This window comes from Bactrocera neohumeralis, chromosome 5 (genome assembly GCF_024586455.1).
Source record: "Bactrocera neohumeralis isolate Rockhampton chromosome 5, APGP_CSIRO_Bneo_wtdbg2-racon-allhic-juicebox.fasta_v2, whole genome shotgun sequence".
NCBI lineage: Eukaryota > Metazoa > Arthropoda > Insecta > Diptera > Tephritidae > Bactrocera > Bactrocera neohumeralis.
Window position 1 is genome coordinate 46700681 of NC_065922.1, and position 23356 is coordinate 46724036.

The 23356-nt window shown below is 36.4% G+C and overlaps 2 protein-coding genes across 2 annotated transcripts in view; both read left to right on the forward strand.

Annotated features, from left to right (window-relative positions):
* The first annotated feature begins 1094 nt into the window (after positions 1–1094).
* On the forward strand, positions 1095–20819 carry LOC126758950 (protein white). Its single transcript, XM_050473441.1, has 7 exons — positions 1095–2351; positions 18430–18673; positions 18749–19403; positions 19474–19605; positions 19664–19850; positions 19919–20050; positions 20101–20819. Exons 1-7 carry the CDS (start codon positions 2277–2279, stop codon positions 20713–20715), a joined length of 2040 nt encoding a protein of 679 aa, XP_050329398.1. The 5' UTR covers positions 1095–2276; the 3' UTR covers positions 20716–20819.
* Positions 20820–22260: 1441 nt separating this feature from the next.
* LOC126758961 (transmembrane protein 120 homolog) overlaps positions 22261–23356 on the forward strand; it is a 30763-nt gene continuing 29667 nt past the window's right edge. The window contains 2 exon segments of the mRNA XM_050473459.1: positions 22261–22413; positions 22794–23190. Coding sequence (XP_050329416.1) covers positions 23128–23190 — 63 coding nt within the window. The 5' untranslated portion in view covers positions 22261–22413; positions 22794–23127.

Below are 23356 nucleotides of genomic sequence, written 5' to 3' on the forward strand. Positions count from 1 at the left end.
TTGCTCGACTCGTCTCGATAAAATTGCGAATTCAGGGATAGCATTATAACTGCCGACGAAACATGGGTTTATGCGTTTGACATACAAACAAGTCAATAATCATCGGAATGAAGAGGAGAGGGGAGAAAAACGAGCCAAAACCGAAAAAACTACGCCAACATCGCTCAAATCAATATTCGTGGTTTGGTGCATCATGAATTTGTTCAGGAGGGACAGACGGTCAATAAGGAGGATATGTACATTAAAGATATTAGGAGTCAGATTAACACCGATTCAAATATCAATATGTAGTTATAAGATGATCTAGAAAATCATTCGTATAAATCAGTGTACCAACTTCTGGGTGATATTTATTGAAGTTACTGTAATTATCACTGTCACAAAATCCCTACCTCCTAAAGTACATATACCTATTATAGAAACAGCTAAAAGTTGAGCACGGGTGTTTTGCAATAGAAGCATATGAGCGTCATAAAAATGCAACATCGTTATATTCGACAGACATCAGAGCTACCGAAAGTAAAATCATGATTTTGTAAAATAACAAAATTACAAGACGAAAACTCATACTAACTTAAATATCAACAGATCTGTTGCTTTTTATTTGCTAAGTAAAAAAGCGGGTCAACAACACAGTGCACAATCTATCTGGATTATAATTTTTTTTTTCGTTTCTACAACGTTCTATTAATTTTTTTGTCGACACACGAGATGCTACACACCGGCTAATACACCGACAGAGCGGCGGATTAGCAAATCAGATAATGCTATCAACACACTACCTTGGCTACAGGGCATACTTATCTGTCATATTTAAATGAATTTCAGATAAGAAACGCAAACTAAGCGCCTTTACAAGCAAACCGATTGCCAGCAATTATCACTCAACTGACGTTGAGACCGTTGAGACCCCAAAAACAGCAACAGCAACAACCAAACGTATAAGGTGCAACGCATTTGTACGAAGATTTGTACTAGAAGCCGCAATAGTTCCATTGCTCAACGCCCAGCAAACAAAAGCTGAGCATCATTTGAGTTAATCTTGCCAACAACGCTGGCCAAACGAACGCTGCAACTGTGGCGAGGGCTTTACCAGCGTTAACTTGACGAGCATGCTCAGTTTAATGCAGTCAGTGGGAGTGCACAGTACCGCCTGGTGGAATTACAAGTGGCATAAGTAAATTGTTGGAGTTAAATAAATTGTGGAGAAAAGAGGTGAGGCGCTAGGTTCAAACATATATGTGTGATTATATAGCTAAGTTTGGAGGTTATTTGTGGTGGCGCGAAGGACGAGCATATGAACTTAGTCTTAGTCAGAAGCGAACTTAATAAGCGTCAGTGAACTGCGGCTGCTGGCTTAATAAGCATTTATGTGAGAGATATATTTTAAATATTGAAAACAGTGTGAGCAGAAGCCTTCAAATTATTAAAGCCAGCGAAACCGCAAGGAAATTAAGTGAAACAGAAACGATTTGCGACAGAAAACGAAGTCACTGAGAAACGTGAGTCTTCATAACCGCCATAACGCTTGCGTCTAGTGAACTCTGGCAAGCAGTGTCAGCGACGCTGTCAACGTCACGAGCGGGTCAAAGCCGCAGCAAAGAGGCGGAAGTGATTTGCTGATGCAACAGTGGAATTGAAATTTAAGAAAGAAAAAGAAAAAAATAAAAACTTTTTGTGAAAATAAAAATAAGAAGAAATTTAGTGGAAATAAAAATAAAAAAAAAATTTTTTTTTTTTTGAAATAAATGAAATGAGTTGAGGAAAAGTGAATAAATTGCACTTTTTTACGCCAATTTAAAGTGAAAATTACAAAGTGTAATGAAAAAATACTAAAAGCCCTCCGAAAAAAGTGCCGTTAAAAGTTTGTTTTGAATGCAAACTTCCGGTTAATTGCCATTAATTGATTTAGCATCAATATCCAACCTCCACGCACACACACACAGCGCCAACCGAACGACGCGAAAAAATGCAAAGTTTTTCACGAAAAGTGTAAAAATTCCTTACTTTTGACTACTTATCTTCATTTACTCACTTTTTTGTGTGTGCCTTCGCAGCGTACCGCCCACGCCAATACATTGTTGCATTAGCACAAATTACGACTTTTCGGCAGCAGGCAGCAAACAGCGGGCGAAAAAAAATTATAAGTTAAATTGAAATAGAAACTCAAAAAGGAAAAAAGTGCAAATTTTAGAGTGAAAAAAGTTGCAAAAAAAGTAAAATCTAACAAAAATCGTAAAAAAATAGAAGAGAACAGCAGCAAAGCCAACTGCAAAATGGGTCAGGAGGATCAGGAGGTGCTAATAAGAGGCGGCAAGGCCACTAGCACATCGGCCGAAAGTTTGGATAATGTAAGTAAATACATACACACACACACAGAAGTGTAAATATAGACAAGCATACAAATATAACTGTAAGTTGGCCGTAAGGATGCACGAATTTCAAATAAATGACGAGGCAGCTGAAAAGACCAGCCAAACAAGGCAGCAGCGAATGGGCAGACACAGAAACATGCATACAGACAGATAGACAGATAAATAGACAGGCAAACAGACAGAAAGACAGACAAACAGACAGACGGACAGCTATAGTACAATGAATGTAGACAAACTTTTCTAATGGCAAATGACAAGTTGTTAGGTAAACAAAAAATCAAAAAGGATCCCAACAAAAAACACACAAATAAGAATGTAGGAAAGCGAATTGAGACACAGTACGCCAGACAGCAATAGTAACGGTCCAATATGCCGTCGCGTGTTGGACTTGATGAAGGCAAGCGCAATTTGGCATTACAAAAAGCCACGGCAAAAAGAAATGTAGATAAGTAGAGCAAATGACTGAGAAGACGCTGTTGAGTGTAATAGCGTGGAAATACTAAATATAAAAATTAAGAAAAAAAAATAAAAATAAAAAGAGAAAGAGAAAATTACTTACCACTTGTTTAGAGGCGGCGTGTACCTAGAAAAGAGAGAAAATTAACGTTTTAATTTATTAATTTTGGATTTTTCAACAGACGCATTGTAGAATTTAATAAAAACGGTAGGAAATTTATAACGCTTCTAAGTAGACAGGCGCAGAACACCAGTTCACAAACTACAAATCACATGAGCGCAGTGCACTCGGCTATGTAAGACACAGCAATACTAAATAGAATTTTCATTAAGAGGGTTATACTAGTCTAGATGCAAGAATTTCAGGTTATTTTTGAAGTGTCCTGAAGTAAAGTGTAACCTTACAAGAACATAAAAAAAGATCTAAAAATTAAACAAGTAAGGAAGGGCTAAGTTCGGTTGTCACCGAACATTTTATACTCTCGCATGATAAAGTGATAATAATTTACATATTTTTTTATTTTGCTGTAAAATTAATTAGATTAGATCAATTTGTGTACTTTGAGTATTGAATTGTATTTTCATTTCCTAATGTATGTATGTATATATTATACAGAGAAGGCATCAGATGGAATTCAAAATAGCGTTATATTGGAAGAAGGCTTGGTTGTGAACCGATTTCACCCGATTTTCGTATATGTCATCAGGGTGTTAAGGAAATGTTATGTACCGAATTTCATTGAAATCGGTTGAGTAGTTCCTGAGATATGGTTTTTGGTCCATAAGTGGGCGACGCCACGCCCATTTTCAATTTTTAAAAGCCTGGGTGCAGCTTTCTTCTGCCACTTCTTCCGTAAAATTTAGTGTTTCTGACGTTTTTTGTTAGTCGGTTAACGCACTTTTAGTGATTTTCAACATAACCTTTGTGTGGGAGGTGGGCGTGGATATTATCCGATTTCTTCCGTTTTTGAACTGTATATGGAAATGCTTGAAGGAAACGACTCTATGGAGTTTGGTTGACATAGCTATAGTAGTTTCCGAGGTATATACAAAAAACTTAGTAATGGGCACTTTTCCAAAAAAATTGCGTCCAAATATGCCCCTCCCTAATGCGATCCCTTGTGTCAAATTTCATTTTAATATCTTTAGTTATGACACTTAAAAGGTTTTCGGTTTCCGCCATTTTGTGGGGGTGGCAGTTGGCCGATTTTGCCCATCTTCGAACTTAACCTTCTTATGGAGCCAAGGAATACGTGTACCAAGTTTCATCATGATATTACAATTTTTTACGGACAGACGGACGGACAGACGGACGGACGGACAGACAGACATCCGGATTTCAACTCTACTTGTCACTCTGATCACTTTGGTATATATAACCCTTTATCTGACTCTTTTAGTTTTAGGACTTACAAACAACCGTTATGTGAACAAAACTATAATACTCTCCTTAGCAACTTTGTTGCGAGAGTATAAAAATTTCAAATATAAGGTTCCCTACTTTTTTAAGGAAAAAACACAGAATCTTCAAATTTATTGGATAATGTTTATAATCATTCGAAAGAACATTATTTGGCATTTCTTATTTGAAGATTATGTCTTTCAAATGTTGGCCGTGGCTACGTCTCAAATAGTTCATCCATTCAGTCCAATTTCCGATGACTCGTTCGAGCATTTCGACTAGAAACTGTCGAACGACACTCGTGATGTTTTGCTCCAAGGCCTGAATCGAAGCGGGTTTGTTCGCATGGACTTTCGGCTTTACATATTCCCACTGGCAAAAGTCTAATGGCGTGATATCACACGATCTTGGTGTCAATTGACCAGCTCAAAACGTTAAATTATCTGCTCAACGAAGTGTTCTCTCAATAAATCCATCGATTGATGCGATGTGTGGGAAGTGCCGCCGTCTGGTTGAAACCAAATGTCGTCAAGATCACGAGCTACAATTTCAGCCATCAAATATTCGATTGTCATGGCGCGATAACGGTCGAAATTGACGGTTACGTTCTCACAGGCATTATTTTTGAAGAAATATGGACCGATGATTCCACCGGCTCACAAACCACACCAAACTGTTATTGTTTCTGGATCAAATGGCAGCTCTTGAAACTTGTTTACATTCCCATTGAGATAAAAATGGAACATATCGCCGAATAAAATTTGGCTCATAAACGTCGGATCTTCTTGGAACTTTTCAAGCCATGGAGCGTAGCAATATTGCTTGGGATGGTCGATCGGCTTCAGTTCTAGCACATAAAAAATACATATTTTTGTCTCTAGATAAAATGCATATAGAAGAAAGAGTGGGAACATAGGGTATATTACAGATGATAACGAATGCAGATTACATGCGGACAATTTGTATAGTAAATTTTTGCAAACACCTTGAAATATTACCTTCGTATTTATTTTTTAAAACATTACTTTTTTTTTGTTCCCTGCGAACTTATCCTATCTTACTTCTTCATATTTCTTATGCTATTTTTAGAATTATGCAATGTGAAAATGCAAAAGCTATCGACATTGTTGAGAAATGTGTCAATCAAATTCTTTATTACTTCTCGGACTATTCTATTTATTTATGCATTCTAAAGCAAATATGTATGCAAATAGTATCTGTATATACATATACAAATGTATATATACATACTTGTATATATAAATATACTTATATCAAATAAATAAATATGAGTGCATTTCTTAATAGTTACATAGTAAACACATGTGTACAATAAAGCGTAACTAACGGTTTTGTGGTTTTATTTCACCGGTATGGGAACAAGCATTACATGCAGTTACTCGTATCTCCATAACTACCCAATTGGAAAATTAATGATAGTTGCACATGCAACGGTGTTTTCAATGTGGAATTTAGAGTTTTGATATTAAATATCAATATAATGGAATTCTTCGTCTTGAATTAGCAAAAGAACAAAAATATGGATTTTGTATCACACATAGATTCCTATCAATTTGTACAGCAGTTTTCCATCACTTTTAGATCTTGATGGAACCGCTTTCTCTGTTTCTTGCTATTATAATTTATTCAGATTATTATTATTTTCATGACTTCTTTGGAAGGTGGTTTTTTATAGGAAAATAAAAATGAATTATCTGCAATATTTAGAGTATTTTTATTTACATATTGAAAATTTAAAAAAATTAATACTTTATTACTATTATATTATTATTGTCACTCGAAGTTGGAACCTCAAAAAAAATGCACGTGGGTGGCCCAGGTGATTTTGGCTCTTTATGTTATCTGAAATCAAATATTCTTGATTATTCTTAATCTATAGATCTGTCATTCTGGTCGGAAATAATGAAGTTAAATTTCAAGGCTAAATAACAAAATGGCAGACTTTGAAAAAAAAGTCCTTTTATTTTAGCAAAGAAAGGGTTGTAAAATAAAAAGTTAGGACTGAAAAATTTTCGTTAGTACCGACGAGAACTATAAGTGTGTAGAACAGCCTGTTAAAATTTGAAAGCAATCGGTTCAGTAGAAAAAAAGTTAGAACCCGAGCCGACCAGAAAAACAATGTTTTGAGAAACAGGTGTTTAAAGTTCAACAACTCTGAGAGAGAGCACTCCGAGGCGCTCTAGGAAACTCGTTATAACTCCCGAAAAATTTTGAATTTCTCTCTGAAATTTTCACAGTATATTCTCAAGACATTGTACTTTCAAATCAAGCAAAAAAAAATTCGATTTTTTGAACCCAAGTTACCAGACTACTACCTTAAGTAAATACTCTTATTTGCTCCTAGAGTATGAAAATTTTGTAGCTTATTTTACTCAAATTCTTCGTAATCTGGTGCTGTAGCTTACCTTACTAAGCTTAATTATAACAATATTCTTCCACCTTTAACACTTCTACAAAATTGCTTTGTCATTCCCAACGTTTTTCACGTTTGAAATCAGTTAGTTCATTTTGAAAAAAAAAAACAATGGCGTAGATGTCTCACCCTGCCAATCACTTACATCGGTGCTTGATGAATTTGAAGCAGAATTTTCAAAATTCCATTTAACTCTAAAAATAAATAATTAATTTAATGGACTTAAGCAGAAATGTATATTTAGTTTGAAAGTAATTTCTTTTCTAGTTCTCAGTGTCCTACCGGGTGTCTTCGAGCATAAATGTACTATATATTATATAAGTAAAATATAGTTGAAAATTCCATTCATGCGAATATTTGTTTTGCGGTTACCTTTAGGCGCCGTTGGAAAGCGCTTCCAACTACAGCGCCTCATACTAGTTATATATTATCTTACTCAAACTACCTCGTCTAAAGCCAATCGACTAAGTCAAGCGAAAAACGAATAGGAATACGTGGATATGCGAAATACTACACGAAGATGTTATGCTCAGATGAGCAATTTGCTGATTGTCTCGGTGCTTATATTAAATATTTGCGTCAAACTAAATACTTTCAATAACAATATCTTGAATGCTAGTAAGTTCTGTATTGATAATGCCAAGAATGAATTTTAAAATTTATGGAAAGAAAGAACAATCACTTCCATCTTGAGTGAAATCAGTTGAGATGTGTAAAATTTTTTTTTAAATACAGTCATCTTAAATAAGTAGTACAACGAATAGAAGAATCATTTTATTCTTGAGCGCTTAAAATTAATGAAAAACTGTGGGTTAATTTACCGTAAACTAGTACCGTACTAGTAAAGTTTCACTTTGAAGTCTTATTTGTTAAAGTTGGACATGGAAGGATATTGTTTTAGTGAGATTTCTAAAAAAAAATCCGTACTTAGTATTAAAAAGTAGAAAAGTGGAATATTCCATGGTCCACAAATATGCCAATTAAAGAAAGATACAGATTATATCAAGGTTATAATTGTTAAGGAAACTGAAGCTTGAAAAAGATGTGTGTTCATAGATTATGAAAAAATTCTGCAATATAAGCTGGCAACTGTCAGACTCTAAGAACAATTTTGAGAGAGCCACCAATATCTGAAAGTGGTGGAAAACTCGTATTAAAGTTGTTCAGATCGTCATATGATCGCAGACTACTCTTGTTACTTAAAATGAGATTATCAACTAAAAAATTGTAAAAGAAATCCTCATAGAGGTTTTAAATTGAAATATAACATATGTTTTTGACAGTTGTTTCTGTGTATACTTTGATATATCCTTATTTTTCTAAACAAAATTGATTCATTTCGAGGCTCCTTACTTTTTTAAAGAAAAAAATAGAAACTTCGAATTTAATGGGTAATGTTTATTATCATTCGATTATTTTATTATTTTATTTTTTGAAGATTATCTCTTTCAAATGTTGGCCACAGCTACATCTCAGATGGTCCGTCCGTTGAGTCCAATTTTCGATGACTCGTTCGAGCATTTCGACTAGTAACTGGCGAATTACGCCCGTGATGTTATGCTCCGTGGTCTAAATCGAAGCGGGATTGTTCGCATAGACTTTTGAGTTTACATATCCCCACAGGAAAAACTCCCCACAGGGATAACGGTGTGATATCACACGATCGACCGGCCCAAAACTTGAAATGCGGCGCCGACTTCTTGAAACCAAATGTCGCCGATATCACGAGTTTCAATTTCAGGCATCAAATAGTCGCTATAACGGTCGCCATTGACGGTTATGTTTTCACCGGCATCATTTTTGAAGAAATATGGGCCGATGATTCCATCTGCCTACAAGACACATCAAATCGTTGATTTTTATGGTTGAAATGGCAGCTCTTGAATCTCTCCAGGTTGCTCTTCGTCTCATATTGCGGCAATTTTGCTTATTTACATACCCATTGAACCAGAAATAGACCTCATCGCTGAACAAAACTTGACTGGAAAACGACGGACCTTCTTAGAATCTTGGATCTTGTTTTCAAGAGCGAAGTGATGTCCTTTTGAAAGGTCGAACGGCTTCAGTTCTTGCACAAGCCTTATTTTGCATATTTTCAATTTAAGATCTCGGATAAAATGCGCCAAAATCGTGCCATACGTCAGTCCCGAGTTACTGCGAACGGTGACGAGTCGACTCTTCACGGTCTTCGTGTACACTCTCAGCTACGGCTGCTATTTTTCTTCACAAGGTGCTGGACGTGGTCTATTCGGTCGAATTTTATCGAATAATGAATGCTGGGTCTCAAGATGCGTGATGGTGTTGCGAATAGTACGCTCAGCAGTCCGATTATGTTGGCCATAAGTTGAGCGAAGCGCGCGAAAAACATTCTTTACACAATGTGAATTTTCGTAATAAAGTTGAACGATTTGCAAACGTTCTTCAGGCTTAAGTATTTCCATGATGAAATGCAAGCAATATTAAATAAAAGTAACATGACAACTTGACACGACTCACGAGTGATCTGTTCACCCGTGGATCTTGGATAACCCGTTATAATGAGTCTGAAGGGATTACAAAAGACTAGACAAATTTTTAAGGAATATATACAAAGATCGAAATAAGAAATGTACGAGTACGTTCTACATAACATATTATGTATTTTGGGATAATGAGTGAAAACGTGTATCCAGATAAATGGTGTGAATACAAATACACATATTTACATTATTTTATCCCCTGTGTTATCACGGTGCATACCAATGTGATATCTTTCACTTTTAGTGGAAGTTCATGTATACATGCCTACATATACATATGTATGTATATGTAAATACACATATAAATCATTAAGCACTAAGCTTATGTTTTCAGATTTCAAAGTCATTAGCTTCAACGAGTTGTTGAAACGGTGTTATAGCAACCGAGGGTATTTGTATAAGTATTTGTACATGCACTTGTACGCATGTATGTATGAGCATAAAGCTGAGCATCGGTATACAACTGTAAACGATTCTCTCCGAAACTTTAGAAGCACAAATGAAAGTTTATCTGGAGATTTTTATGTTTGATTTAGTACGCAGACTAAATAAATAACATTCCCTTTTTATCTAGCATTTATTTATTTTAGACGAGCATGCTCATATGCAGCGTGAGTGACAGCATATGTATTTGTACAAAGATGTACATTTAGTTTCTTTTCTAAAGACGAATTTATAATTTTCGAAAAGTCGAGATTTTTTTGGACTAAACTCCACTCTAGGGACAGTATTACATAAATAGAATACGGAGAAAGAAAAATATTTCTATCCTATCCGTTGTAGAGTAAACGAGTTTTGTTGTGTAAGACTCTGCATTTAAACGCATTTTCTCGAAACTTCAATGTGTAAATCGGATAAAGATACTCGAAAACATATCGATCTCAAATTTTGCAAACGGTCTTTTGCTCCACAAAGAAATAGCTGTCGGCACCACAGCTAACGCACCACTGTAGCATATAGCTGTCATACACACTAAAAGATAACAAATAAGGAAGGGCTAAGTTCAGGTTGGCCGAACATTTTATACTGTCCGAATTTGGAAAGGTCAAAGGCTGAGAAATACTTTCAGGTTTTAGCGAAACTTTAAACAAGTAAGGATGCAACCATACATTTTATACTACAGAAAATTGCAGGAATCAAAGCTATAGAACTACTTTAAGGTGTAAAATATTTAGTTTACAACAAATATGCGTTTCTAATGAAATAAGCAGAGAAGAAATCTATTAGTTAAGAGCCAAAAACAAAAACATAACGCATGAACTCAGTTTTGCACCCTTTATGAAAAAAGAGAAAATTGATATATTATTAATATTTTGTCTAAAGGCCCTTATTATCTATAACATTTTTCATGCGATTTGGCATACTCTCAACCAGATTCCGTACCATTTCTTTTGGAATTTGATTCCACTCTACTTCTACTCGCCTGCAAAGGTCGTCAAGATTGGATGGGGCAAATTGGTACTGCCCGAGCCGTCGTTTCACAATTGACCATAAGTTCTCAATTGGATTGAGGTCGGGGCTTTGAGCTGGCCACTTTATCAACTTAAATGTTTGGTTTCCCAGCCATTCGCGAACAATTTTCGCAGTGTGCTTGGAGTCCCCATCTTGTTGAAAAGTTATTTCCTTTTCGGGGTAACACTCTTTTCCAAAAAATTGGGAAGATTGCAAAATATGTAAATAGTTTCCTTTTCGCATTATGCCATCAATCTAATGCAATGGTCCAACGTGCCACCACGTAAAGCACCCCCAAACCATTATATTTCCTCCTCCATGCTTCACGGTTTGTTTTACATGATGTCTTTGAAGTTTCTCGCCAGGCTTGCGCCAACAATATTGCTTTGCATCCACATTCCCGATTCTTCCAAGTGCTCTTCTAGCTGTCCACCGACTAACATTTTTAATAATGTCCATAGAAACATCTTTTGGCGATAAAAGCTTATATTTCCTTATTTTCGATATCATAAGTCTAGCGTCAGAGTCTGTTAAGATGCGATGGCGCCCATTCAACACGCTTTTGAATGATACATTTTGTCTTTTTTGCACCTTGACCACCACTGACTGAATAACTTGCAGTTTTTTAGCAATAATGCGTGTTGAATAGCCACTCTTAGTTAGGCTTACAATATTATTTTCTTTATCTAGCGATAATTTCTTCATTTTTTATCAGGAATATAGATACCAATTTTCCAATTTTACACTATTAGGAACTATTTAAGACATTCCAGACCATTTTCTGTATTTTCATTTAGACAACTCAAATATTGGCCGATATATCCAGCAGTAGTATATGGCGACTCAAGGAAGTATTGACCCGATGACAGGATAGGTTTCTGTCTGAATTTCAATTGTACTATATATGTATATCTCACATTGACCGATATTTTCGGTTAAAAGTCAACTATAGATACAGGGATCCACATAATAAGCTCTTTTTGAAGATTTCGATCCCAAAAATTATGAAACTACTCAAATTTTAGATTAAAAACACTGTGGAACATTTTTGGGATTATTGTCTGGGGGGTGAGAAATTCCAAGTCAGGGTGATGGTACTAGGTCAGTATAGTAAAACCCTCAAAGGGTTTAGCGTTCGTATGTGTCAGTTTTTTATGACCTTTTAAATTTTTTTTTATCCTTTTTGGGGCTCCTTTATTCGCAGATGCATAGCAATTCAATGGATTGTGACCTTCGCCAGGATTAGTCCAAGTCATTGGGATACCGAATGGCATACTTTCACGTCTTCTATTTTTCCAAACCATTAGACGGTTGTAGCAGCTTTTACACACTATATTTGGTATCCAATTTTCGTTCACTATAACATTTTGGTTACAGTACATCTCGTATGTTTGAACAAAATCAGTACTGAAATTTCCCCTTTTTTTATGTGTTGAGACATATCGAGTTATGTTAAACTACGTTTTTGCCAAAATGTTACAACTAAGCGAAAAAACATCATGATAAAGAAAAAATTTAAAAGGTCATAAAAACAAACTGGCACATACGAACGCCAAACCCTTTGAGGGTTTTACTATACTGACCTAGTACCATCACCCTGACTTGGAATTTCTCACCCCCAGATTAGCTGTTGTACTGTGAAATTTGTATTCACGATTTTCTGATATAAAATTTTTAAAAAATAATATTACAAATTTTAACCGTCAACCACCGACGCCACAGGCGAAACAATTTTCCCACAAATCTCAAAATTCAAACGGAGTTTTTCAAAAATATACCACTAATTGTCAATTGTGCGCGCATTTTATATGGTTTCACACCACACGCAACCAAAAACCACCAACCATTGACCAATTGGCCATTCATAGAGTGTCAAGCAAATGTACAGTTAAAGCCACCCTCTGACACACAGCACGCTCAGCTTGCATTCATTCATGATAGCAGCTAAGCTTTGAAGGCAGCGACAAAAAGACCGAACAACTCTTTGAAAAAGAAGAAAAAAAATACATATTTACATATATTTCAAATAAAAACAAAATAACAGTAAACCATAAACAAAACTAAATAACGACTAAGCAAAAAATTAAATAAAAAATCAAATAACCAACAAAATGTCAAAAAACTCACACGTGAATTTTTTTTTAGAATTAAAAAAGCTAAAATGAATATGCAACAAAAAGAAAAAACAATTACCGGCAGTTTGCCCTAAGCAGTTCACAATGCACACAACAACAAATAAAAATAAAACATAGACATACATATTTTATTTAGAATTACCTAATTTCCCTGAACAAATATACACTTAACACTGTGTACTTTGCGCATTTGTTGTTATTGTTTTTATAATGTGTTATAAAACCTCAAAGGAATAACACAATTACAATTTCCCGCCAAATATGCGCACTCTCCTCTCCACCGATTTCCATTACGGCGCTATGCAATTTATTCGTCAGCTTGTGGTCACTTCTGCAGCTTGTTGAAACTTAGATGAAAATTGGCAGTAATAATCATAAAAAGAATAACGAAAAACACCGTTAAACACAACGGCAACGATGTGAATATGAAGAACCATATAATTTAGGCAAAACAGCCAAAAGCAGGTGTGAGAGTAATTTTATTTTTGTGTTTTTCCCCTGGGGCAGATGGTGTGTTGAGACACGCTGTTAGTATATTAAGTAATATAATAGGTATGATCTGGACCTGACGCTGGCCATGAATGCCAAAGAACAAGTGCATGTTAAGTATTATCAGCGAAAAGCCACAAACAATTGAGGAGTGAGAATAAAAGTTGTGTGCACATTTAGGCAGCCCATGCAATTAATTTGCGCCAGGCAGTGGCAAAGCAAGCGTACACAGGAAAAACTGTTGACTTCGGCTGCACCGAAGCTATAATACCCTGCACAGGGGCATTTCTTATAGCAAAGAAGGGTATAAAAAGATTTGTATCTAGATTTTGTTCAGCCAATTTACAAAATGTCGTGAAGATATCTTATGAAATAAAAATGTTAACTATACAAAAGCTTAATTTGGATCGGTCAGTTTGTAAGAAAACTATATGCTATAGTTTTCTGATATTGGCGGTTCCTACAAATGGATAGCTTCTTGAAGAAAAAATGACGAGCGCAAACTTTCAGTTCGATATCTCAAACACTGAGGAGCTGGCTCTACCCCATATACATACAAGCCGACGAACTAAATCGACTCAGCTCGATCCTTTATATGTACATACATACATACATATATGTATGTATATATATATATTTTACAGAGTCTCCAACATTCTTCTAAGTGTTACAAACTGCGTGTTTAACTTAGTACACCCTGTTCAGGGTATAACAAAAATAAACGCAATATGCGGCAAGAAAAATTATCAAGTGAAAATTTAATATCCGTTAAATGTTGAAAAAGAAGGAAACATAATGGCGTTAAGTCGACGAAAAGCGAAAAACGCAGACACATCACGTCCCATGTCCAAGTAAGCAAAAGAAAACATCTGAAGACAAAATATTGTTGTTCTTGTTGTTACTTTTCTTATTGGAGAGCGAAACTGCTGCGATGGCTGCTTATTTCATTTCACTTGCATAGCTTAAATGAGACATGAAATGCTTCACAAACAAGAAATTTAAATAAAATATTGTATACCAACGTCTGCAGCGGCTTAATTCGTATTATTGACTGCCGCAAGTTAAACTTTTAGCGGCCGGCAGCTGAAGGGATGATGGTATTAAATATCTTCACTTCCGATTGGCACATCAAAATAAAAATGCTGCTGCACGGTGAAATGGAAATTCAATTAAACAACGGCTGAACACAAGCGTATGCCAGCAGCTGTTAACGGATGCTGCATGTAATGCCGGCTGCAGTAATAATCCTCTAAATCAAGTGCTAGGAAACTTAAATAAAACTTTGACGTTTACCTTTGGATTTGTTTCAATTAAAATTGTATTTTCTTATTGGAACACTGAAGCATTACACACAACAAAATACATATGTATGTACATATGTGCTGAAATATGTAAAAGCAGTTGGCGATTATAAATATAAGCTAAAGCGTGAAGAATGGTGGAATTCCTCCATTATTGTGCAGCCACGCATATTTGCAGTTAGAACATTCCACAATTGTCTTACTACTACAACAATAAGAACGAAACAGTTACTACTCACCAATGCTGCTTCGAAGTTGTACGCAATTTCAATTTCTGCTCGCACTTTTTCCACTACATTTATATTTATTTCCATTCACATACACTTAATTACACATTTAACATTGCACAAATTAACACATTACATTTGTTAACACAATTTTACCGGCTATTAAACGCGCACTTAACTTTTTGGCTTCGTTTCACTTTCCACTTTAATTCCAACTGCTGCTCTCGTAAGGTTGCCAGCTGATGCTTAAAAAGCTGAAGTTTGCATACGAAATGTGGGTGATAAAAGCGAAAGTATGGAAAGCGGATATGATCAAATGATTGATGGCAATTTGAAATGTGTAAACATGTGTGTGTATGTGTGTAAGGTGGCAACACAAGCCCTACCGTTTGTAGCACGGATGTGGTCAGTTAGTGAACGTTTATTGCTATTTGCTTTATTTCGGTGTTCTTATTGGAAAATGGAAAGATTTTTGACAAATAGGAATCATGCTGCGGTTCATTGACATTTTCGTCAGAAAACAAATTTATTTTAAGAAAATCTAGTGAGCTTAAAAATTTATTGAAGACAAGCTATGCTTACAACAAGAATTTGGTAAAAAAGAAAGTGATTTAAATAAAATAAAAAAGTGTAAGCATACAACAAAAGTGTGGAAGGCGATGGTAATGACACACTTCTGTCTACGAATGAGTGAGGTTAAGGGATTATATCCACTTGTAAAAAAGTCGTTTTAATTGTTTTTACATATTTGTCTGTATATCAGAGTATATTTTCCTAGAATTTCAGGTAGTTACGGCAAATAGTCTTGGATATATGAACGTGCTTATAAGAATTTTTTACGTGTTTTTCTCGAAACGCCGTTTTGATAGGCGGTGAGGAAAGTGTCTCAGAAACGACTAGACCCAACGACTTCAAATGTTTATCCAATCAGCGAAAGAAGACATATTTTTTTTCCGCTCCTCCTGGAGACTAGCTTTGGCATCTGAGGAATCCACAATATTTTTGATGTAATTATAATAGTTCTACGCTTGTGTATGTATTTTCGCATACTAGAAATCGCTTATGAAAGAGCATTGCCATTAGAAGAAGACAAAAGAAGTTATACAAATTTCGCAACCTTCTTTTGTGGCGCAGCTTCAAGGAGAAAACCACAAATATGATGAGAGTCTTGCAATCTTACTAGCATTTCCTTGAGTATTTCTTATAAACAAACATACAGATGCGTGCAACTAATTAACAACGCTGGTAGGAAAAATCGAAATTGGTTGATATTTTGATTTTCGAGAAAAATATTTTAACTATATGTTTTAAGGATAAATTATATAATATAAGAAATATAAAAAATATATTTTTTTTTTGTTATAAGAGGACTTTTATAAAATAAGGGCATTTTAAGACTTCAAAGTCAAAAATAGGTCGTGCAACTAATTAACAACGCTTTCTTGTTTTTTGGAAAAATTATTTTTATTTTGGTTTTAAAGTTAATATTTGGTTGCAAACCCATTATTTTCAATCACAGCTTGACATCAGCGAGGCATTGCCTCCACTAAACTTTTGCAGATGTCCTTTGCAATATGGTTCCATTCTTGTTGAACCTTTTCGTATAATTCCTGGAAATTTCCAACTTTATGGGAACGAACTCTTTTCTTTAAATGTGTCCAAAGATTTTCGATTGGATTTAGGTCGGGGCTGCATGAAGGCCAGTCTAATAGAGTAACCATGTTTTCCTGAAACCATTGCTTTGTAGCATGCGCAGTATGTTTCGGGTCGTTATCCTGCTGGTAAATCCACGTTACAGGCATATTATCATCAGCATATGGTAACATTATGTTGTCCATGACTGATATGTATTTAAACTGGTCCATACGCCCATCGATTTTATAAATAGGCCCAACACCTCACCACGACATGGCACCCCAAATCATTATACAGCCGCCACCATGCTTCAAAGTTGGCCTAGTGTACTTGGGGTCAAACTCCTTGCATCGAGGCCTGCGGACATAAGCTTTCCCATCTGAAGAAACCCTATTTATCTTACTTTCATCAGAAAATAAAACTCTTTTCCAATCTCTTGCTGTCCAATGACGATATTTTTTTGCAAACTCTAAGCGGCTCCTCCGATTGCGTTCAGAGAGTAATGGCTTCTTCCTTGAAACTCTTCCAAAAAGTCCTGCCTCACGTAATCGTCTTTTTACGGTATCTACAGATGGTGCGTTTGGATTTTCTCCAAAAACTGCAACTCGAATTTGATTTGCCGTCTTGTGGGGATCCTTTTTTGACTCGCGGATAATTAATTCGTCCTCCCGAAGAGTCGATTTCCGACCTCTTTTCTTTCTAAGCACTTGTTTTATTGTTTTATTTTTGTTGTAATACTTTACTGCATTAAAAGCCATACGTTTGGAAATATTTAGAGTCTTTGCAATATCTCCGTAAGATTTCCTATCCTTGTGCATCTGTACGATCGCAGCTCTAGTGTATTCATCACAAGACTTGCGCTTGCCCATTTTTTTTTAACTAAAATTATTTATTTCCTTTATAGTAACTTATTTTAATAAAAATATAAATATTTAGTTACCTGTACACAACTAATTTATAAGAAATCTTAAGAATTCGACACGCGTTGCTAATTATATGCACGACCGTTTTACTCACTTTTGGATAAAAGACCTGAACTGTTTCAGAATAACGGGATTTTATCAAGATTTTTTTACAGCTAAATTTGACCATACTTTCACAGAAGAGAACTAAAAAAAAATATATATTTTTACGCTTAAAAATTTTACAGAAATAGCTATTTAATTTATAAGGGCAAGTCGTTGTTAATTAGTTGCACGCATCTGTATGTATGTACATCTATTTTTAAAGAAAGTAAAACAGCAACACGTAACGAGAAACGTTTGAACTACAAACTTTTAATTTCTACGGTACACAGACAGACAGTATTTATTCCCCTGCTATGCCTTAAAACTTTATGCTCAAACCAATTAATTTGTGAAACAATCTGTTAATGTTTGTAGCCACTTTAGCCTAAGCCCCTTAGCTAACTTTCAGCCCACCAGCTCGCATGTAGTGAACTTTTAAGATTTGTGCTTGAATAGAATTTTTTATGCCTACTCCAACAGTTTCAAATTGTTTCTTTTTTTCATTTTACTTTGAAGTTCTTCGCTGTTAAGCCTACAAATTTGCTTAACCGCCAACACGCAGCAAGCACAGTCAAACATGCCTTGGTGTTCGCAGCATCGTAGCTTTTTTGTGCTACAAATTACAGAATTCCTCGAGAAAAATCCAATTTGCACTTTCAACAGGCGCTGACGCGGCTTATGCACCATTCGGACCTTCTAATTTATGTTATTACTTTGTTATTCATATATTATGGTGGATGGAGGATGGAAACTACTTTAAGCTAATTTCGTGAGAAGATAACTCGCTTACTTGTAGACTATTTTCGTAAATAAACCCAGCTTGAGTTTGGGCTTATGCGGCTAAAAGGTTTAAAATTACGTTATTCGCAATAAATAATAATGCTATTTTATAAGTTAAATATTTTATCTTCATTTTCGTGCACCTTATGCCCACTAGAGACATAAATTAGCGTATAATTTTAAATTACTTCTAACAACATGTTTTTTTACTTTCCAGAACAATGAGCAGTCCTACGAGCAGTCTTCCATAAATCAAGGGTTTAGTAAAAATTACGGTACACTCTCACCACCATCGCCTACACTTACAGCGGATAATCTTACTTACTCTTGGTATAATTTGGATGTTTTCGGTGCTGTGCACCAGCCGGGTTCGGGTTGGAAGCAACTGCTGAATCGTGTAAAAGGTGTTTTATGCAATGAACGTCACATTCCTGCGCCGCGCAAACACCTCTTGAAAAACGGTAAATAGCAAATTAAGTAGATTTAATTATTTTACTCGCGTTTTACACTCTCAAACTGCTCAATTTGTTTTCTAGTTTCCGGCGTCGCTTATCCGGGTGAATTGCTAGCGATCATGGGCAGCTCTGGTGCCGGTAAAACTACACTTCTGAATGCGATTGCTTTTCGCTCATCGAAAGGTGTACAAATATCTCCATCCACCGTACGCTTGCTCAACGGTCATCCGATTGATGCCAAGGAAATGCAAGCACGTTGTGCTTATGTTCAACAAGATGATCTTTTCATTGGTTCACTCACCGCACGAGAACACCTCATTTTCCAGGCAATGGTGCGTATGCCGAGGCATACGACGAAAAAACAAAAGATACAACGTGTGGATCAGGTTATACAAGATCTCTCGCTGGGAAAATGCCAGAATACTTTAATTGGCGTGCCGGGTCGTGTGAAAGGCTTATCCGGTGGCGAACGTAAACGCTTGGCATTTGCTTCGGAAGCGCTAACGGATCCACCACTATTGATTTGTGACGAACCTACTTCGGGTTTAGACTCATTTATGGCACACAGCGTCGTACAGGTGTTGAAGAAACTATCGCAGAAAGGCAAAACAGTCATATTGACCATACATCAGCCATCTTCTGAGTTATTTGAACTATTCGACAAAATATTGCTCATGGCTGAAGGTAGAGTCGCCTTTCTGGGTACACCGGGCGAAGCGGTAGACTTTTTTTCATAGTGAGTGACCGCATTTCACTCAATTCAACCTAACCTAAGTTTCTCTTATATTCTATTTGTTGATCCTTAGCATCGGCGCTCAATGTCCGAACAATTACAACCCAGCAGATTTTTACGTACAAGTTTTGGCCGTTGTGCCTGGCCGGGAAGCGGAGTCACGTGACCGTATAGCCAAAATTTGTGATAATTTTGCAGTTGGAAAGTAAGTAGCTCTCGCAAACAACACTTTACTATGCTTAATGTCTTCCGTTCCCGAGCAGGGTCTCTCGCGAGATGGAACAAAATTTTCAAAAACTGGAGAAATCCAATGGCTTAAACAAAGAGGACGAGAATGGATTTACATATAAAGCTTCATGGTTTATGCAGTTTCGTGCGGTCCTTTGGCGCTCGTGGCTGTCAGTGTTGAAGGAACCGTTATTAGTGAAAGTGCGCCTATTTCAAACGACGGTACGTGCATCCCTATACCGTTATAATGGATTATTTGCGACTTGATACAATAATGTCTTTCATTTTAGATGGTTGCTGTTCTCATTGGACTGATCTTTCTGGGACAACAATTAACCCAAGTCGGTGTGATGAACATTAACGGTGCCATTTTCCTATTTTTAACCAATATGACCTTTCAGAATGCCTTCGCTACGATAACTGTAAGCTACATATTGCATATTTTTGCGAAACTCAACATTGTATTTTACAGGTTTTTACATCCGAACTGCCTGTATTCATACGTGAGACGCGCAGCCGACTTTATCGCTGTGACACTTACTTCCTCGGGAAAACAATTGCCGAACTGCCACTCTTCTTGATTGTTCCGTTACTCTTTACAGCCATCGCTTACCCAATGATTGGCCTGCGTCCTGGCATTGATCATTTCCTAACAGCGCTGGCGCTTGTTACATTGGTTGCCAATGTTTCGACATCATTTGGCTATTTGATTTCGTGCGCCTGCTCGTCGACATCAATGGCGCTCTCCGTGGGCCCACCTGTTATCATACCATTTCTACTTTTCGGCGGCTTCTTTTTGAACTCCGGCTCGGTGCCGGTGTACTTCAAGTGGCTGTCGTATTTATCATGGTTCCGTTACGCCAATGAAGGATTATTAATCAACCAGTGGGCTGATGTAAAACCTGGCGAAATTACTTGCACTTCATCCAATACCACCTGTCCTAGCTCAGGTGAGGTTATACTGGAGACGTTGAATTTTTCAGCGAGTGATTTACCATTCGATTTTATTGGATTGGCTTTGCTCATTGTTGGTTTTCGGATATCCGCGTATATAGCATTGAGAGTGCGCGCTAGACGCAAAGAGTAAGATGAGGACGAAAAAGACTAGTTTCCAGTTTAGTTTTTTGGTATTAAATATCTAGTTTTGTATGCGTTTTTTTCATATAATAAATCGATAATTTTGGCAAAAAAGTGTTTTTCTCTCGACGAAAGTACATATGCTGAATGAACTTCAGACATGTCAAGACGCTGAACTCCAGGATGCTTCTTGATGTCTCCCATCGAACGCCTGCTCAATGAGGACTGTATGCTTCCGGGAAAGGAACATGATGCACTTCCTTTAATCAGCTTCTGCTAAGACTCTTTCGTAGAAATCATTCTTGCTGTAATATGTTTGGAGCGCAATCGCCTTTTAGGTTCAGTCACACACTGAACGCCATTAAAATTAGAGTTACAAACTTTCACAGCCTCCGCCCCAGTGAGTGGCGTATTTAGAGTCGAAGCTACACCATATACGCATATACAACAAAAAAATAACGAGAGTTACCTCAGCCAAACTTCGTTTTGCAAACCTCCCTATCCACAATATACCCTCAATACTAAATGTTTGCCCTGCATGCAAGGAATCTACATTCTCGCACTAATCAGCTCTTTGTATACCCTATGTATTCCATATCTAACATCCTTCTCCTTATGATCCTCCCCTTAAAATAGCACCTTACTGGGACACCCGTTTGATGAATTTGGTCATAACTAACTACACAACAGGGTCTATTTAACCGCTACAAAAATAAAAACAAACTGTCGGAATGTGTTGTACCACTACAACAACAACCGTTATTAAAAAATAATGTATCGCTTTTTTTGTACTTAATTTTATAATATGTTTATAATTAAAAGCATAATTAGAATATTTTTTAAGGAAATGGCAATAAATTTTCAATTTCGTTTCCTATTATTTTTTCAAGTGGCTACACCACCGTCCGGTTCCGAAAAATTTAAAATTTTTATATTTCCATTCAAGCAAATCAAAGCATTTAAAATTTTTCACCACCTTTGCAAGCGACCTAGTCATATTCACCACTAAACACACCACTTACGAATGTCAGCATGACAGCCACACAAGCGACTGATGAAATAGCAACAGCTGTCAACAAAGGAGAAAGCGAAAATGAGAAATAAAGCGACAAAAAAGAAGGAATGCGCAGAAATCGCCGGCGTGAACATTTTTCTGAAGGTAAATTGCCACGGAAATCGATTTATTAATGGAAAATTACATACATTTTAGGAAACCGTGCCCAAAAGTTCATATAAGGTTGAATCGTGTGTGAAAAGTGAAAATAAGTCAATAAATACAGTGGAGAGCCGAGAATGAATCATTAAAAAATTGACTGGCTGTGCGTCTGCTAGCGTGGCTTCGCTTGCTGCAAGCGATGTCTACATAGGCTGGAGCTTCTATATTATATATGTTTATACAATACAAATCAACTATATGCTAAATTATTTATCTAATCAACAAACGTATTTTGTTGAGCGGAAAGAGTGGCGTGAGTATTTCAAGAGACGTGCACGCCGTGAGTGTGCTCCATGAGCGCTTGTTGTCCAAGCAAATGTCGCACAAGAAAACAAAGTAAACTCACTATTAAAATTTGTTAAAAATATCAATTGTTTAGTAGTGCTCCTAGCGAGCGGTTAAAGAAGCAGTGCGCCCAGTACAGTACATAGCTGGAAATATATAAATTTCGTAGTGACGTGATAATACAAGAAATTTATTTTACTTTCACACGTAAGTGTTGTTGAATAGTTGTGCGTCGCCCACGGGAAGTGACAATAAAACGTATAAAAAAGAAAGAAAATCGAAACGTGTAAAGCTATTGACGTTGTCGTGTACCTACGTCACATAACCGCATAGTTCAGTAGTCATACGAGCATACGTGGTGTATTGCGACTACAATGCCCAAACATACATCCTTTGAAACAACTAAATACGCACTATTTTATTGCTATTAAACGTGTGTATACGCTACTCTCCACAATAAACGTTCAAATTCGTATTAATTCTTTATTTTGTTATTTAACCGGTTCTTCAACCCCTTGTAGGCTATAACGGTAGCGTTGGGTTTTCATTTTATTTATTCTCTTTCATTTCTCGGTTCGGTCAGACAGTTCCAACACAATTAATTAAAACTGCAGACGGTAAAATAACAAGGGACAGTTCCCACTACTGCTCCAGTGGTCGGCAGCTGTTACACACGCACATTACCTTAAACTCAACCAGCTGATTTTGATTTGCTTGGCTGTGAAACTGGCAGTTTGTAAACAAAGTGTTATCAACGCAACAAATCCACTCCTACCTACACTTGCTTCACAACCAAGAAGTTATCCGCATTTCCTTTTATGCTCCGTTCGACTTTGCGCCAGTCAAGAAGTCACATTGCTTCCCTCGTGGTGAGTTAATAAAATTGTACATGAAAGGAGTGCGCTAGTACAGGAGGACAAAATGAATATAGACACATTGCGAAATGAGTGGGACGAACTCACCAAAGAGTACAATGAACTCGAGGTAAGTAGAAGTAATGTTTTCCTTAAAATTGTTTTTGTAAAAGTAAAAGTCAACAACTGTTGCATGTCGAATAAGGTGGACTAGGGTTATAGTTTAACAACATTAATGAGAAAAAATATAATTTAATAATTATTGTATTTTGTTGTCGTATTTCAACGCCACTTAC